This window comes from Chiloscyllium plagiosum, unplaced genomic scaffold, assembly GCF_037043375.1.
Source record: "Chiloscyllium plagiosum isolate Xiang-an unplaced genomic scaffold, Cpla_swu_hap1 HiC_scaffold_30, whole genome shotgun sequence".
Lineage (NCBI taxonomy): Eukaryota > Metazoa > Chordata > Chondrichthyes > Orectolobiformes > Hemiscylliidae > Chiloscyllium > Chiloscyllium plagiosum.
Window position 1 is genome coordinate 12,314,158 of NW_028270168.1, and position 16,274 is coordinate 12,330,431.

Consider the following 16,274-nt stretch of genomic DNA (forward strand, 5'->3'; position numbering starts at 1 on the left):
GAATTTAAAAATGTTATAGATGCAAGTGAAAATAATCAACATACTAAAGCAAAAACATAATTTTATGACTACAAATCATATAAATCACACTGAGTTTTGCAAATTAAATGCAAGGCCTTTTCAATTTGTCAAAATAAGAAAATGGCAGACTTGATTAGATTGGCAAAAGAGAGTTGAAGTTTGTAAAGTACAACGAATTAGATTCTCAATTTCAGACAAGTGAACACAGTCACTTGACAGGGTTGAATTAACTGTAGAAATAGATATAAAAAAGTAATATCAATTGCACCAAACTAAATTATTCCCATTTACAAACATCAAATGCTCTTTCCAACAATGAATTTGACCTACACAAACTAACAAGCAGATTGAAACACATTTACATTCTGTCCAGAACTAGATATCTGTAAAACAATAGTATAATCGAAAGGACTGACAGAGAACACAACATACTTTTACACAGAATATATACACCTACTAAATCCAAAATATAGCTAATTTTGGGCTCCAATGAGGGCTCCATTTCCTAATAGCTCCTGCAAGTCTTAATGTCCATTTTGAATGGCAAAAAAAACCCAGACCACACATGCTATTTTTAAATATCTAGAAGGCCCTGCCATCAGAAACATGCTGTGGGGTAGTGGAGATCATGGACTGGCATGAAGACTAGACAACAAGTCAGTATGAAAGATACAGGATATTAGCAAATCCTCTCTGGTTGCCCAGTAATAGGAAGGATGTTATTAAGCTGGAGAGATTTCAGAAGAGATTACCCAGGATGCTGCTGGGTATGGAAGGCTTGAATTATAACAAAAGTCTGGATAGGCTACAGCCTTTTTCACTGGCGCACAGCAGGTGGAAAGGCCATCTTATAGAAGTTCCTAAAATAATGAGGGATACAGATAGGGAAAATACATTTCCCATTAATTCTAGGATGGGAGATTTCAACATCTGGGGCACATTTTTAAGGTGAGAGGACATAGATTTTAAAAAAGATCCCTTTTTAAAAGAGGGTAGCTCGCATTTGGAATGAAGTTCCTGATGAAGTGGTAGATGTGGATACAATTACAATGTTTAAAATACATTTGAATAAGTTAATGAATAGAAAAAGGTTTGAAGGGATATGGGACAGGAACAGGCAGGTGGGACTAGTTTAGTTTGGATGATGTTCAAAATGGACTGGTTGAACCAAAGGGTCTGTTTCTGTGCTGTATGACTCCGATTCTATAAGCCACTTTAATGAGTCTAGTGGTCAGCTGCAGGGGAAAAAATAGTTTCATCCCAAAAAGGGTTGTGAGAAACAGTGCTCACACACTTCAATCATTTCAGTCTGAGACAAGATCTGAATCAGTAGTGTCATTTATTTTACACTTGCAAGTGGGTGTGATGTCCACAAGGCAGGGACAAAACACACTGAGTTCAACAAATACTCGATATTTATATAATTTGGTTCCTACATATTTTTTTCTTATTTCATTGTTTCCCCCCACTGTTTACATCCTCCACTTGAGGAGAAAGTGAGGTCTGCAGATGCTGGAGATGAGATCTGAAAATGTGTTGCTGGAGAAGCGCAGCAGGTCAGGCAGAATCCAGGGAACAGGAGAATCGACGTTTCGGGCATAAGCCCTTCTTCAGGAAGAAGGGCTTATGCCCGAAACGTCGATTCTCCTGTTCCCTGGATGCTGCCTGACCTGCTGCGCTTCTCCAGCAACACATTTTCAGATCTCATCTCCAGCATCTGCAGACCTCACTTTCTCCTCAAGTGGAGGATGTAAACAGTGGGGGGAAACAATGAAATAAGAAAAAAAATGTAGGAACCAAATTATATAAATATCGAGTATTTGTTGAACTCAGTGTGTTTTGTCCCTGCCTTGTGGACATCACACTCACTTGCAAGTGTAAAATAAATGACACTACTGATTCAGATCTTGTCTCAGACTGAAATGATTGAAGTGTGTGAGCATTGTTTCAGGAAGAAGGGCTTATGCCCGAAACGTCGATTCTCCTGTTCCCTGGATGCTGCCTGACCTGCTGCGCTTCTCCAGCAACACATTTTCAGCTACATCCTCCACTTCCCTACTCCTGTTTATCTCTTGCTTTATCCGGCCTTGTCTGTGACAAAATGCTTAGTTCTGGCCTCACAAGGCCATTTGACCTCATCCCACTGCAGGTCATTGTTAGACATATTCCTTCTTCATCAGTATCTACTCTTTCCATCTGGGCTTCTCCCGAAGCCACTCTGATCCTTATGACCTCTTTAATTGGGGTTTGTTCCTGTGTCTCTGTAAAAGTGGGAAACAGATGTCATACCTACTAGGCGTATCTGGCCTAACTTCATCCCCTCACAACATCTTATCTATTTGCCCATAATATTTGCCCATCTTATCTAATTGCCCATTGTCTTGCAGTCACGTTTCATGCTGGCATACAATTTTTAGCTAATACAAAAACAATTATATATTTCCTCCACATAGTTTCCATTCTTGTTGACTCAGCTCCCGGCTGAAACAACCACACACTGGTGTGAGTTCATTTACTTTGTATCAGAAATTATAATTGCAGAATTGCAGAACTGCAGAAGTAACATTAATTTACCTATATCCCACAATTTCCCCTTTTTCTTTAATTACCATTTGTTATCTTTTGCATTTTTTCTTTTAAACATCGTCCCCGAAATTCGCAGGCACCATTCCGGAGATTTCATCCATCTTGGTCTCACTCATGTCCTCATTATTTAGTCGATAAAGTTCCTCTGTCTGATTCCCTTTTAGCGGCATCTGTTTCATCAAGGCTGTTTCAATCAGTCTTTGGGTGAGCCCTCGTATATAGGGTATGATACAACAACCAATGGCCACCAATACCCCGACTACTACTATCAGGGAAGTAAGGATGGAAACCACCACCCCCTTACATTTTCCAAACCGTGATTCAAGCCATCCCATGAGAGATGTGTTTACTCCTGAATTCTCAGCCAGTTCCTCTGCTAAGGTAGTCAATCCCCTTAAGGCCCAAGTAATTGAACCATCAGGTGCAGTGCTATTAGGAATAAAGGTACAACAGCTTCCTCATAACATTACACACACACCCTTTTTCTGCTAAAATCATATCAAGAGCTATTCTGTTTTCCCATGCCATCCTACTTGTCGCATCAAGCTGTTCTGATATTCCTTTAACCGCATCTCATGTATAATTTATAAATCGCTGTTGATTATAGAAAATGTAATTTATCCAATCTACATTTTTATTAACTGTTACCCACCAAAAGAGAGCTGACTCAAAGCCTGCTGCAATCTGGTTACGAGCCTTGAATTCATCAGGTTACCCCCCGCTAGGGACTCCTACCGAATCGAGATAAATCCTGTCATCAAAAGAAGTGTCTAACAATAATCTCTTACCCCTTCCCTTTTTACCTACTATCTTTTCCTTCTCAAATGCCAGGGTAAATGGAATTGCCAATTGTACAATTGCACATATCCCTCTCCAATCCGGAGGTAGCGTGGGTCTCAATATTTTGCCTCCACAGTACCACCACAGATCCGCTCGGGGAACCTTTAGTGCTGAGTAGTTCCGTCCCTTCTCTGTTTCGGTAACATTCTTAATCTCTGTACATAATTTCAGCTCCCCCAAATCTCTTGACCGACTTGTATCTCGTCTACGCGCACACGACATGTGATTTCCAAGTGCAGCGGAAAATGTGGGGGGGACTTTTGCATCTTTCTTCTCCAAGGGAGGGAGCATCAGAGATAGGGAGGTACAATTCCTATCATTCCATGCAGTCTCATCCTGATACAGGGCTATCATACATTTCATGCCCTTCCTGTCTCGCTTCCACCCGAGCGGAAAGGGAACCACCTGGGCCACTGGCCTACTGGAGGCACATACATAGCAATTGCTTTTGTTCAGACTTTTTACAGTACACTTTACCCATTCAACCCAGACATTTGCATCCCCGTACCCAGTTTCTATTTCGATGGTCTGTTTCAAGTCCTTTACCTCTATAATTTTTATACGTTAGGATCATCGGGAGGGGTGAAAGGTTATATCTTATTATCCAGTAATTCCGTCCATTTTCCCTGTCCTACGCTAATTCGAAAACAACAGCCCAAGAAATCCTTCCCATTTGCTTTCATTTCGATCCCAAATGTTTCATTTAATTGTATCTCATAGGTGCCCCCCCCAGAATTGCTTCGTGCCATGTGGTTTTCCTTATTGTTAGGTATATTGGGTTACACTTTTTATCGGGACAATTGCGAGCTGGTCGGAAGGGGGCCCGGTGTACTGTGACGAGACCATTATACCAAGTACAATCCCCAAGGCCATCCCCATAGGACTTAAGATGTATTTCAAAGCTGCGGTCCTGTCCCTGATTATCTACATCCCCACAATTTACTAAGCTGCATGCATCAGCGTCTATTACTTGTGGATTATCAGACTCAGGAACTGTTAATAGAACATAGAACATAGAAGAATACAGCGCAGTACAGGCCCTTCGGCCCTCGATGTTGCGCCGATCCAAGCCCACCTAACCTACACTAGCCCACTATCCTCCATATGCCTATCCAATGCCCGCTTAAATGCCCATAATGAGGGAGAGTCCACCACTGCTACTGGCAGGGCATTCCATGAACTCACGACTCGCTGAGTAAAGAACCTACCCCTAACATCTGCCCTATATCTACCCCCCCTTAATTTAAAGCTATGCCCTCTTGTAATAGCTGACTCCATACGTGGAAAAAGATTCTCACTGTCAACCCTATCTAAACCCCTAATCATCTTGTAATAATACATATGAAAATGATATTTGACAAAATCCCAATACTAAGAGGGCTAGCATCATAACTCTAAGCATTCCCAGTATTCTAAACATCATGCTGAAGCACAAAAAGACTTAATATACAATCTTACAGAAATAATCCCGCGCTCGCGTCGCCACTGTATAGTCAGTTACTCAAAGTCTCTTTAGTCTGAGTTTCAGCGGGTCTTGCGTTGATTCGGCTGTCCAGACTCTTCCTCAACTGGAGATTCCACAGGCCCTTTGATCCGAGTGTAGTAAGTCCAGCCTTTCTCCACCGTCCTTATTGCCGTTTCGGTAGTTAAAAGAGCCTGGTACGGCCCTTCCCAGTCCGGCTGCATTTAGTCTCTGTCCATGATTTTACTAAGATCCAATCACCCGGCCGGATGGGGTGAACGGTGAATTCAAGGGGTGGAGTCTGTGCCAATAAACCCTGTTTCCTGAGGAAAGATAAAGAGGAGGACAAGCCCAGTATGTACTTCTTTAAAAACAAATCTTTAGTTTCGGGAATTGGCAATTCTCCATTCGTTCCCAGGTAAGGTAATCCAAATAAGATTTCATAGGGGGATAGTCCTAAATCTTTCCTCTGCCAAGGGACAAGTCCAAAAGGCATCCTTTAAATCTATCATACTAAACCATTTGTGGTCATGGGGGATCTTACTTAATTACTGGCTGCAGTCCTCGTGTACCTTCTATGGAAATGGGATATTGTTGCTCACAGACAATGTCCCCTTTCCTTTTAAATTTATTTCAAGGGGAGGGATCTGTAGTCCTCCACGATTCCCTTCCCGAGCCCATACAATAGGGTCTATCTCTCCATCTCCACATCCTCTGTCAACATTGCCATTTGTACAACTAATTCTTTTTCCTGAATTCCAATCTCCAGTCCTAAGAGGATAATTAAGTCTCTCCCTCGTAAGTTACTTCCTATATCAGGGATATACAACAATTCCCCTGTGACCCTATCCTTCAGACCTTCTATCATCATAGGTTCAAATACTGGAACAGTAAATCCTTCCCCTTTTATCCCCGAAACAGTAATTGACCGTGTCGACATTTCTACTTTCTTTGGTTTAAAATTCAGCGATGACCGTGCTGCCCCCGTATCTACTAGGAAGACTACCTCTTCCCTATAGGGTCCCACTTTCAGGTTTATCAAGGGTTCCTGGTGGGTCCCCGAGGGCAGGAACCCCTGACACCCCTATTCTTCATCAAAATTCATAAGCGGAATTGCCCTTTCTTCCCTTTGTAGATCAGGACACTCCCGCCTAAAATGCCCTATCTTCCCACAATAATAGCATCCTGCCTGTAGAGACCTCCATCTCTGCCCCTGTCGCTCGAACCCTCTATCAAATGCTCCCCCTTGTCCTCTCCCTCTCCCTCTCTGTCCTACATGCTGCCACCCGCCGCTCCGGTTGCTCACTATTGGTTCCATTCTTTTTTTAACTACCTCATCAACCGTAGCTATCATTACCTTCTGTTTTTGTCTCTCATCCTCCCGCTTTACAAACACTTTCTGTGCCTCTCTTAACAATTCATCTAATGGTTTTTCACTCCACCCTTCTGTCTTCTGTATTTTTCTCTGTATGAGGTAAAAACAATGACTGCAGATGCTGGAAACCAAATTCTGGATTAGTGGTGCTGGAAGAGCACAGCAATTCAGGCAGCATCCGAGGACAGGCAAAATCGACGTTTCGGGCAAAAGCCCTTCATCAGGAATAAAGGCAGAGAGCCTGAAGCATGGAGAGATAAGCTAGAGGAGGGTGGGGGTGGGGAGAGAGTAGCATAGAGTACAATAGGTCAGTGGGGAAGGAGATGAAGGTGATAGGTCAGGGAAGAGAGGGTGAAGTGGATAGGTGGAAAAGGAGCTGGGCAGGTCGGACAAGTCCGGACAAGTCGAGTTGCTGGAGGTTAGAAACTAGGATGAGGTGGGGGAAGGGGAAATGAGGAAACTGTTGAAATCCACATTGATGCCCTGGGGTTGAAGTGTTCCGAGGCGGAAGATGAGGCGTTCTTCCTCCAGGCGTCTGGTGGTGAGGGAGCGGCGGTGGAGGAGGCCCAGCACCTCCATATCCTCGGCAGAGTGGGAGGGGGAGTTGAAATGTTGAGCCACTGGGCGATTTGGTTGATTGATGCGGGTGTCTCTGAGATGTTCCCTAAAGCGCTCTGCTAGGAGGCGCCCAGTCTCCCCAGTGTAGAGGAGACCGCATCGGGAGCAACGGATACAATAGATGATATTAGTGGATGTGCAGGTAAAACTTTGATGGATGTGGAAGGCTCCTTTAGGGCCTTGGATGGAGGTGAGGGAGGAGGTGTGGGCACAGGTTTTACAGTTCCTGCGGTGGCAGGGGAAAGTGCCAGGATGGGAGGGTGGGTCGTAGGGGGGCGTGGACCTGACCAGGTAGTCACGGAGGGAACGGTCTTTGCGGAAGGCGGAGAGGGGTGGGGAGGGAAATATATCCCTGGTGGTGGGGTCTGTTTGGAGGTGGCGGAAATGTCGGCGGATGATTTAGTTTATGCGAAGGTTGGTAGGGTGGAAGGTGAGCACCAGGGGCGTTCTGTCCTTGTTGCGGTTGGAGGGGTTGGGTCTGAGGGCGGAGGTGCGGGATGTGGATGAGATGCGTTGGAGGGCATCTTTAACCACGTGATGGAAACGTGTTGCTGGAAAAGCGCAGCAGGTCAGGCAGCATCTAGGGAACAGGAGAATCGACGTTTCGGGCATTAGCCCTTCTTCAGGAACACATTTCCATCTCTGATCTCCAGCATCTGCAGACCTCACTTTCTCCATCTTTAACCACGTGGGAAGGGAAATTGCGGTCTCTAAAGAAGGAGGCCATCTGGTGTGTTCTATGGTGGAACCGCTCCTCCTGGGAGCAGATACGGCGGAGGCAGAGGAATTGGGAATACGGGATGGCATTTTTGCAAGAGGTAGGGTGGGAAGAGGTGTAATCCAGGTAGCTGTGGGAGTCGGTGGGTTTGTAGAAAATGTCAGTGTCAAGTCGGTCGTCACTGATGGAGATGGAGAGGTCCAGGAAGGGGAGGGAGGTGTCAGAGATGGTCCAGCGGACAAAGGGGGCGCAGTGGTAGTCTGGCGCACTGACCTCTACATCGCTGAAGCCAAACGCCAACTCGAGGACACCTCTTCCTACCGCCCCCTTGACCATGACCCCAACCCCCATCACCAAACCATCATCTCCCAGACCATACACAACCTCATCACCTCAGGAGATCTCCCACCCACAGCTTCCAACCTCATAGTCCGGGAACCCCGCACTGCCCGGTTCTACCTCCTTCCCAAGATCCACAAGCCTGACCACCCTGGCCGACCCATTGTCTCAGCATGCTCCTGCCCCACTGAACTCATCTCTACCTACCTCGACACTGTCCTATCCCCCCTAGTCCAGGAACTCTCCACATACGTTCGAGACACCACCCACGCCCTCCACCTCCTCCAAGACTTCCGTTTCCCCGGCCCCCAACGCCTCATCTTCACCATGGATATCCAATCCCTCTACACCTCCATCCGCCATGACCAGGGCCTCCAAGCCCTCCGTTTTTTCCTCTCCAGACGTTCCCAACAGTACCCCTCCACCGACACTCTCATTCGTTTGGCACAACTGGCCTTCACCCTTAACAATTTCTCCTTTGAATCCTCCCACTTCCTCCAGACCAAAGGGGTAGCCATGGGCACACGTATGGGCCCCAGCTATGCCTGTCTCTTTGTTGGCTACGTAGAGCAGTTGATCTTCCGTAATTACACCAGCACCACTCCCCACCTCTTCCTCCGCTACATTGATGACTGCATTGGCGCCACCTCGTGCTCCCACGAGGAGGTTGAGCAATTCATCAACTTCACCAACACATTTCACCCTGACCTTAAATTTACCTGGACCATCTCTGACACCTCCCTCCCCTTCCTGGACCTCTCCATCTCCATCAGTGACGACCGACTTGACACTGACATTTTCTACAAACCCACCGACTCCCACAGCTACCTGGATTACACCTCTTCCCACCCTACCTCTTACAAAAATGCCATCCCGTATTCCCAATTCCTCCGCCTCCGCCGTATCTGCTCCCAGGAGGAGCGGTTCCACCATAGAACACACCAGATGGCCTCCTTCTTTAGAGACCGCAATTTCCCTTCCCACGTGGTTAAAGATGCCCTCCAATGCATCTCATCCACATCCCGCACCTCCGCCCTCAGACCCAACCCCTCCAACCGCAACAAGGACAGAACGCCCCTGGTGCTCACCTTCCACCCTACCAACCTTCGCATAAACCAAATCATCCGCCGACATTTCCACCACCTCCAAACAGACCCCACCACCAGGGATATATTTCCCTCCCCACCCCTCTCCGCCTTCCGCAAAGACCGTTCCCTCCGTGACTACCTGGTCAGGTCCACGCCCCCCTACGACCCACCCTCCCATCCTGGCACTTTCCCCTGCCACCGCAGGAACTGTAAAACCTGTGCCCACACCTCCTCCCTCACCTCCATCCAAGGCCCTAAAGGAGCCTTCCACATCCATCAAAGTTTTATCTGCACATCCACTAATATCATCTATTGTATCCGTTGCTCCCGATGCGGTCTCCTCTACATTGGGGAGACTGGGCGCCTCCTAGCAGAGCGCTTTAGGGAACATCTCAGAGACACCCACATCAATCAACCAAATCGCCCAGTGGCTCAACATTTCAACACCCCCTCCCACTCTGCCGAGGATATGGAGGTGCTGGGCCTCCTCCACCGCCGCTCCCTCACCACCAGACGCCTGGAGGAAGAACGTCTCATCTTCCGCCTCGGAACACTTCAACCCCAGGGCATCAATGTGGATTTCAACAGTTTCCTCATTTCCCCTTCCCCCACCTCATCCTAGTTTCTAACCTCCAGCAACTCGACTTGTCCGGACTTGTCCGACCTGCCCAGCTCCTTTTCCACCTATCCACTCCACCCTCTCTTCCCTGACCTATCACCTTCATCTCCTTCCCCACTGACCTATTGTACTCTATGCTACTCTCTCCCCACCCCCACCCTCATCTAGCTTATCTCTCCATGCTTCAGGCTCTCTGCCTTTATTCCTGATGAAGGGCTTTTGCCCGAAACATCGATTTTGCCTGTCCTCGGATGCTGCCTGAATTGCTGTGCTCTTCCAGCACCACTAATCCAGAATCTTTCTCTGTATGTCTGGCCATGCCTTTGTCACAAAATGTACTTTCAAAAGACTCTGTGCCACTGGGTCCTCAGGGTTCATTCCAGAGTATTTCCGCATTGAGTCCCTTAATCTTTGCAAGAAAGCTGAGGGAGTCTCATCTTTCTCTGTCTAACTTCAAAGGCTTTAGTCAGATTCTGCGACTTTGGAACTGCCTCTCTTATTCCTTTTAGAATCAGGTCTTTCAATTCCCTCATTTCTTCTCTATGCTCCGGGTTTTGGTTTTCCCACTGGGGATCTCTGAGGGGAAACTTTACCTCTCCCTGTCCAGCATCCCCATCTCCAATCGGGTGTTCCCTGTCCCATATTTTAATGGCTGCTCCCCGTATAAGTCCCCTTTCCTCCCCAGTAAATAGTATATTCATAATAGACATTAACTCAGCCCACGTATACAGACTGGGCCCCAAACATTGATCAATTTGTTCAGACAACCCCACCGGATCCTCAATCAGGACTTTCCTCTCCTTTTTAAATGTTCTGACCTCCCCACTAGTGAGGGGGGCACTTACAAATCCAATCTCTTTGTCCCCTATTGGTACCTTCCGAAGGGGATAAGTCGTTACGTTCTTCCCTGTTTTTTTTCTTTCTTAAAGAAATATTGCACTATTTCTAGCTCCCCATAACTTCAAACACCAATTCATCAATTCATGCTTGACTAACTTTTAAAGCCTGTTCCTAACTTGTAAATATATTTATATATTTACATTCATTTATTCAGGATTTAATATTTAAAATGTAAAATGCATACAGTTCCCAGTTTTGAAATCCACTGTAATCACCCAGTTTTAGTCGCTTAATTTAAATCCAAAATTAATTTTCTTAAGTAGTCCTGACCAATCATTGCTCAATTACAATACTATAGGTCGTGAAATAATCAGAGCTGCCTTAAAAGAATTTGTCTATTCAAGTTTAAAAAAAAACTTCTAATGCATGAACAATGGCCGAATCCAAGGTTACAGATATTAACCATAGGAGTTTCATTTTTACTACAATCTAATGTTGAACTGAAACTTCAACTGTCCTCCATAAATCGCTTTTACGTAAAGATAAAAGAGATTAGTTAGAAACTGATAATAAGGCAGTCATGATCTGTAAAAAGAACAGGAGTTATCATTCTTTTTTTCATATCTCGATAGAATCCTTAACCTTAAAAGAAATCATGTTAAGTTTCCATAATAAAAATCAGATTCAAAACAGTCCTGGAGTTCAAGCTCCAGGGAATAAAACGCAAACATTCAATCACCAACAAACAAATGTTCATTCAAACCAAATCACAAAGGGTTAAACTTTCTACCAGCTGTACAGCTCTTTTCGTTCTCTCTCTCTCACTCATTGACATATAAATTCAGATATTTACAAACCCAGTCTTCGTCCGACCTGTACTTTGGCCAGAAGATGGCGGGACGAAAAATGGATTCCTTAGTCCATACAAAGCAACAATATTTAATCATCTTTTTCCCTTGTACAAGTATTATTTTGACAATTCCACAACATCTTGCCCAAAGGACTTTCTGGAGGTATGTTGTAAGGGACCCCGCCTCCATTTCCATTGCCTTTTTCTTCTTTTGTTTTCCCGGAGGCTTTTTCCTTTTCCACGGCACAACCCATATTGAGTTCATTCGTTAGTCCCTTATTAACTTCTAAAACTCAATCCCGGCCACCAAGGCAATACTTAAAAGTCAATTTTCTTACCTTGGTCTGTGCACAGAGTTGCCTGACCCCTTTTCGCCGTATTTTCTATTGAGCTCCTATCACTGTCTGATTCAGATGTCTCTCTTGTGGGATCCGTACCAGTCGCCCAAGGGAGCGGACCAAACCAGGACACGAGACCGCTCTTCAATGGGGAACGGGACGCGTCTTCCCAGTGTCCAGGGCCAGCCACTCCCCACGGCGATGGAAGAAAATCCCGGACAGCCCCCAATTGCGAGAAACAATGCTCACACACTTCAATAATTTCAGTCCGAGACAAGATCTGAATCAGTAGTGTCATTTATTTTACACTTGCAAGTGGGTGTGATGTCCACAAGGCAGGGACAAAACACACTGAGTTCAACAAATACTTGATATTTATATAATTTAGTTCCTACATTTTTTTTCTTATTTCATTGTTTCCCCCCCTGTTTACATCCTCCACTTCCCTACTCCTGTTTATCTCTTGTTTTATCCGGCCTTGTCTGTGACAAAATGCTTAGTTCTGGCCTCAAGGCCATTTGACCTCATCCCACTGCAGGCCATTGTTAGGCATATTCTTTCTTCATCAGTATCTACTCTTTCCATCTGGGCTTCTCCCGAAGCCACTCTGATCCCTATGACCTCTTTAATTGGGGTTTGTTCCTGTGTCTCTGTAAAAGTGGGAAACAGATGTCATACCTACTAGGCGTATCTGGCCTAACTTCATCCCCTCACATCTTATCTATTTGCCCATAATATCCAGTAATGTCTTGCAGTCACGTTTCATGCTGGCATACAATTTTTAGCTAATACAAAAACAATTATATATTTCCTCCACATAGTTTCCATTCTTGTTGACTCAGCTCCCGGCCGAAACAACCACACACTGGTGTGAGTTCATTTACTTTGTATCAGAAATTATAATTGCAGAATTGCAGAACTGCAGAAGTAACATCAATTTAGCTATATCCCACAGGGCTCTGCTGCGACAGACCTTGAGCAGTCAGGGATCAGAAAATTCTGGGAGCCAGTAGGTACAGCTACTTATTGGAGTTACAGCTCAGAGCATTTTAGTAGCTGTTTAGAGCCCTGGGGGCTGGAGACCCCAGAGGTCTGGTGGTAATAATCACAGGGCTAGTAATTCAGAAGCCTAGACTAATGTTCTGAACATGAGTTTGATTGCCACCACAGATCTCAAAAGCTGAATGCAATTAAAAAGGCAATCCAGAACTAAAAACTAGCCTAATGGTTATAAAGTAACCACTGCTAATGGTCATGAAAAACCCATCTAATTCAAAAGGAATAAAAATTTAACAACTTAACACTTGACCCCATACCTACATTGTGTATTCTGAAGTGCCTTTTGAAATACAAAGTCACACAACACCAGGTTACAGTCCAACTGGATTATTTGAAATCAGAAACTTTCAGAGCTCCATCAGGTGAAGTTCACTTGACAAAGGAGCAGTACTCCACAAGTCTGCGAATTCAAATAAACTAGTTGGGACTGTAACCTGGTGTTGTGACTTCTGACTTTTGCCACCACAGTCCAATACTAGCAATTCCACATGGTCTTCTGAAATGGCCTAACAAGCCACTCAGTTATAGAACAATTAGGGATCAACAATAAATGCTGCATTAGCCAGCAATGTCCATATTCTACAAATAAGGAAAAAAAGCTAAAAAGCCAATAATAATTCAGTGCAGCATTGGATGCAGGTGAACGATATTTGCTGGTATAGCTGAGAAATATTGGAGCTTGCAGGAACCTTTAGAGAATCTGTTGTAAAGCTAGAATTGTGCTCATGAGTGAGAATGTGCTAGTGTGTGGTCTAAAGTATCAAGGAGGGCAGTCCCAAGGAAAGGAGTGAACTGCCAGGACATGTGTTGAAATTGAGATATGACATAATGTAGCAATTTGAGGGAGCTTGAAAGCTAGATTTGTGCAATTTGAATGATTTGTTGAGTTTTAAATTAAATTTGGCAATTTAGTGTCACTAATGTCTCGGGTAGGTTGTTAAGAAATCTGCAGGATACTCACACATGCTATTTGATATACTGAAATGAGCTTAACTAATGTTTGCCTGTTATCCATATTTACCTCATCAATTCTGAAAACCAGAGTGCACATTCTATACCTTGAAGGTTGTGTTACCATTCTAACTTTATATAGTAGAATGGATTTTTGTTTGTTCAAAATCCTGGAAACTCATCACTTTATTCTTGAAGTATCTGAGATTTCAAACATTATCTACACTTAAAAAGTGTTCCTGGTCAATGATGAAATAAAACTTTGATGGCATCATCAGGGATGACAAGATACATGAAAAATTCATTTACTTACATCAGTATCTACCCACTGTCTTACATCCATAGGGGGTGCAGCCATGTCATCCAATTTGTACAAAATGTTTGTTGGTGCTTTTTCTGCATCTTTGATCATGCCAACCATAGTTACCTAAGAAAATAAAACACATCTGTAAAGCTCAATGTTAGAAGAAATCTACTACAGAGGTAATAAAACAAAAGCTATATGTTGTTATTTATAATCAAGGAATATTTTATATACTAAAATCTCAATCATTTTTTTGATTAGATTCCCTCCAGTGTGGAAGCAGGCCCTTCAGCCCAACAAGTCCACACCACTAGAGGCAATTTTAGCATGGCCAATTCACCTAACCTGCACATCTTTGGACTGTGGAAGGAAACCGGAGCAAACCCACACAGACATGGGGAGAACATGCAAACTCCACACAGACTGATGCTCAAGGCTGGAACTGAACTGGAGAGCCTGGTGCTGTGAGGCAGCAGTGCTAACCGCTGAGCCACCGTACCATTCTAAGCTCCCATACCACAATAGGAGCATTAAGTTAATCACAAACAAAAACAGAAGCTGCTGGGAAAGCTCAGCAGGTCAGGCAGCATCTGTGAAGAAAAATCAGAGCTAACGTTTCAGGTCCATTGACTCTTCCTAAAAGTGAAGGGTAGCTAGAAAAATTTATTTTAAAAACTTGGATTTAGTCCCATTAACTAAAGAGATTCTAAATCTGTTTATATTTTCTTTTGTCTTTTTCTCTTAAAAAAAAGAGCCCCAGAAACACAGCAACAAAGAAGAAAAACATAAGGCAATGTCTTCTACTCCGGAGAACTGATTTCTTCCACACAGTACACTGGCAATGGCCGGGCAGCTCGGAGTCAGTCCCCTGAACTGAGGAGATTCTAATCTCCTGGAGAAAAATATATATTGTTTTTATTCCCCAGCAGCCATTTCGTGTGTGTGTAGGTGGAGGGCACAGTAAAGAACAACAAGTGCATAAATCTTTATTCATATTCCACCACCAGGAAGGAAACCCCCAAGTGGCCAGTGACAAGCCGTGCCCTTCTCAACAAAAGGAAAGGCTGACTGACCAAAAAAGTGAAAGGATGGGCAGGGATTAAATCAAAATACAAAAGGGGAAATTTTTTTAAAAAGTGTTGGTTTATATGAAGATAGGTTATGGGATGAGGTAAGGAGTAAATGATAGGTGGAAATCGAGCCCAAAGAAAGAGAGAAGCCGTTGACTAGACAAAGGAGTGCATAACAATCTGGCTAGGAGAGTGCCATTAACTGTCTCCATTAAGAGCTATTTACTGTCTGAGACAGATCATTATCCCACTGTCACTATCCCCCACCCCCCAGAACCCCGAGGGGAACACTACCCCTGCTCATGACTCCACCCCCATTCCCCCCACCATCACACCCACTCCAGTTACAGGTTCCGCCCCCACTCCCAGCTCCACACCCACACCAGATCCCAGCTCCCAGCCCTGCCGAGTTTTCACCATCCCTCCAGATCTCCCCCTCACTGAGGATGAACGATCAGTCCTCAGGAAAAGACTCACCTAACATACCCCTCCTTCCACGCATCAATGAATTTAATACACGCCGTGATGTCGAACAATTCTTCCATTGCCTCCGCCTCCGAGCTTACTTTCATAATCAGGATTCCCGCCCACCTTCCGAGGACCCGTTCGCCCACCTCCAACACACTGCATCCACCTGGACACCCCGCGCTGGCCTATTATCTGCCCTTGACCTCTTCATTTCCAACTGCCGCCGGGACATTAACCGCCTCAACTTGTCTACCTCCCTTCCCCACTCCAACCTCTCACCCTCACAACACGCAGCCCTCCAATCCCTCTGCTCCAATCCCAACCTCACCATCAAGCCAGCGGATAAAGGGGGTGCAGTGGTAGTCTGGCGCACTGACCTCTACACCGCTGAAGCCAAACATCAACGAGGACACCTCTTCCTACTGCCCCCTCGACCATGACCCCACCCCCCATCACCAAACCATCATCTCCCAGACCATACACAACCTCATCACCTCAGGAGATCTCCCACCCACAGCTTCCAACCTCATAGTCCGGGAACCCCGCACTGCCCGGTTCTACCTCCTTCCCAAGATCCACAAGCCTGACCACCCTGGCCGACCCATTGTCTCAGCATGCTCCTGCCCCACCGAACTGATCTCTATCTACCTCGACACTGTCCTATCCCCCCTAGTCCAGGAACTCCCCACATACGTTCGAGACACCACCCACGCCCTCCACCTCCCCCA

The 16,274-nt window shown here is 45.2% G+C and overlaps 1 protein-coding gene across 1 annotated transcript in view; it reads right to left on the reverse strand.

Annotated features, from left to right (window-relative positions):
• Positions 1 to 16,274, reverse strand: part of LOC122563521 (uncharacterized) — a 100,968-nt gene that overhangs the window by 65,776 nt on the left and 18,918 nt on the right. Inside the window, exon 4 of the mRNA XM_087976972.1 lies at positions 14,018 to 14,131. Coding sequence (XP_087833098.1) covers positions 14,018 to 14,131 — 114 coding nt within the window. The remainder of the gene's footprint in view (positions 1 to 14,017; positions 14,132 to 16,274) is intronic.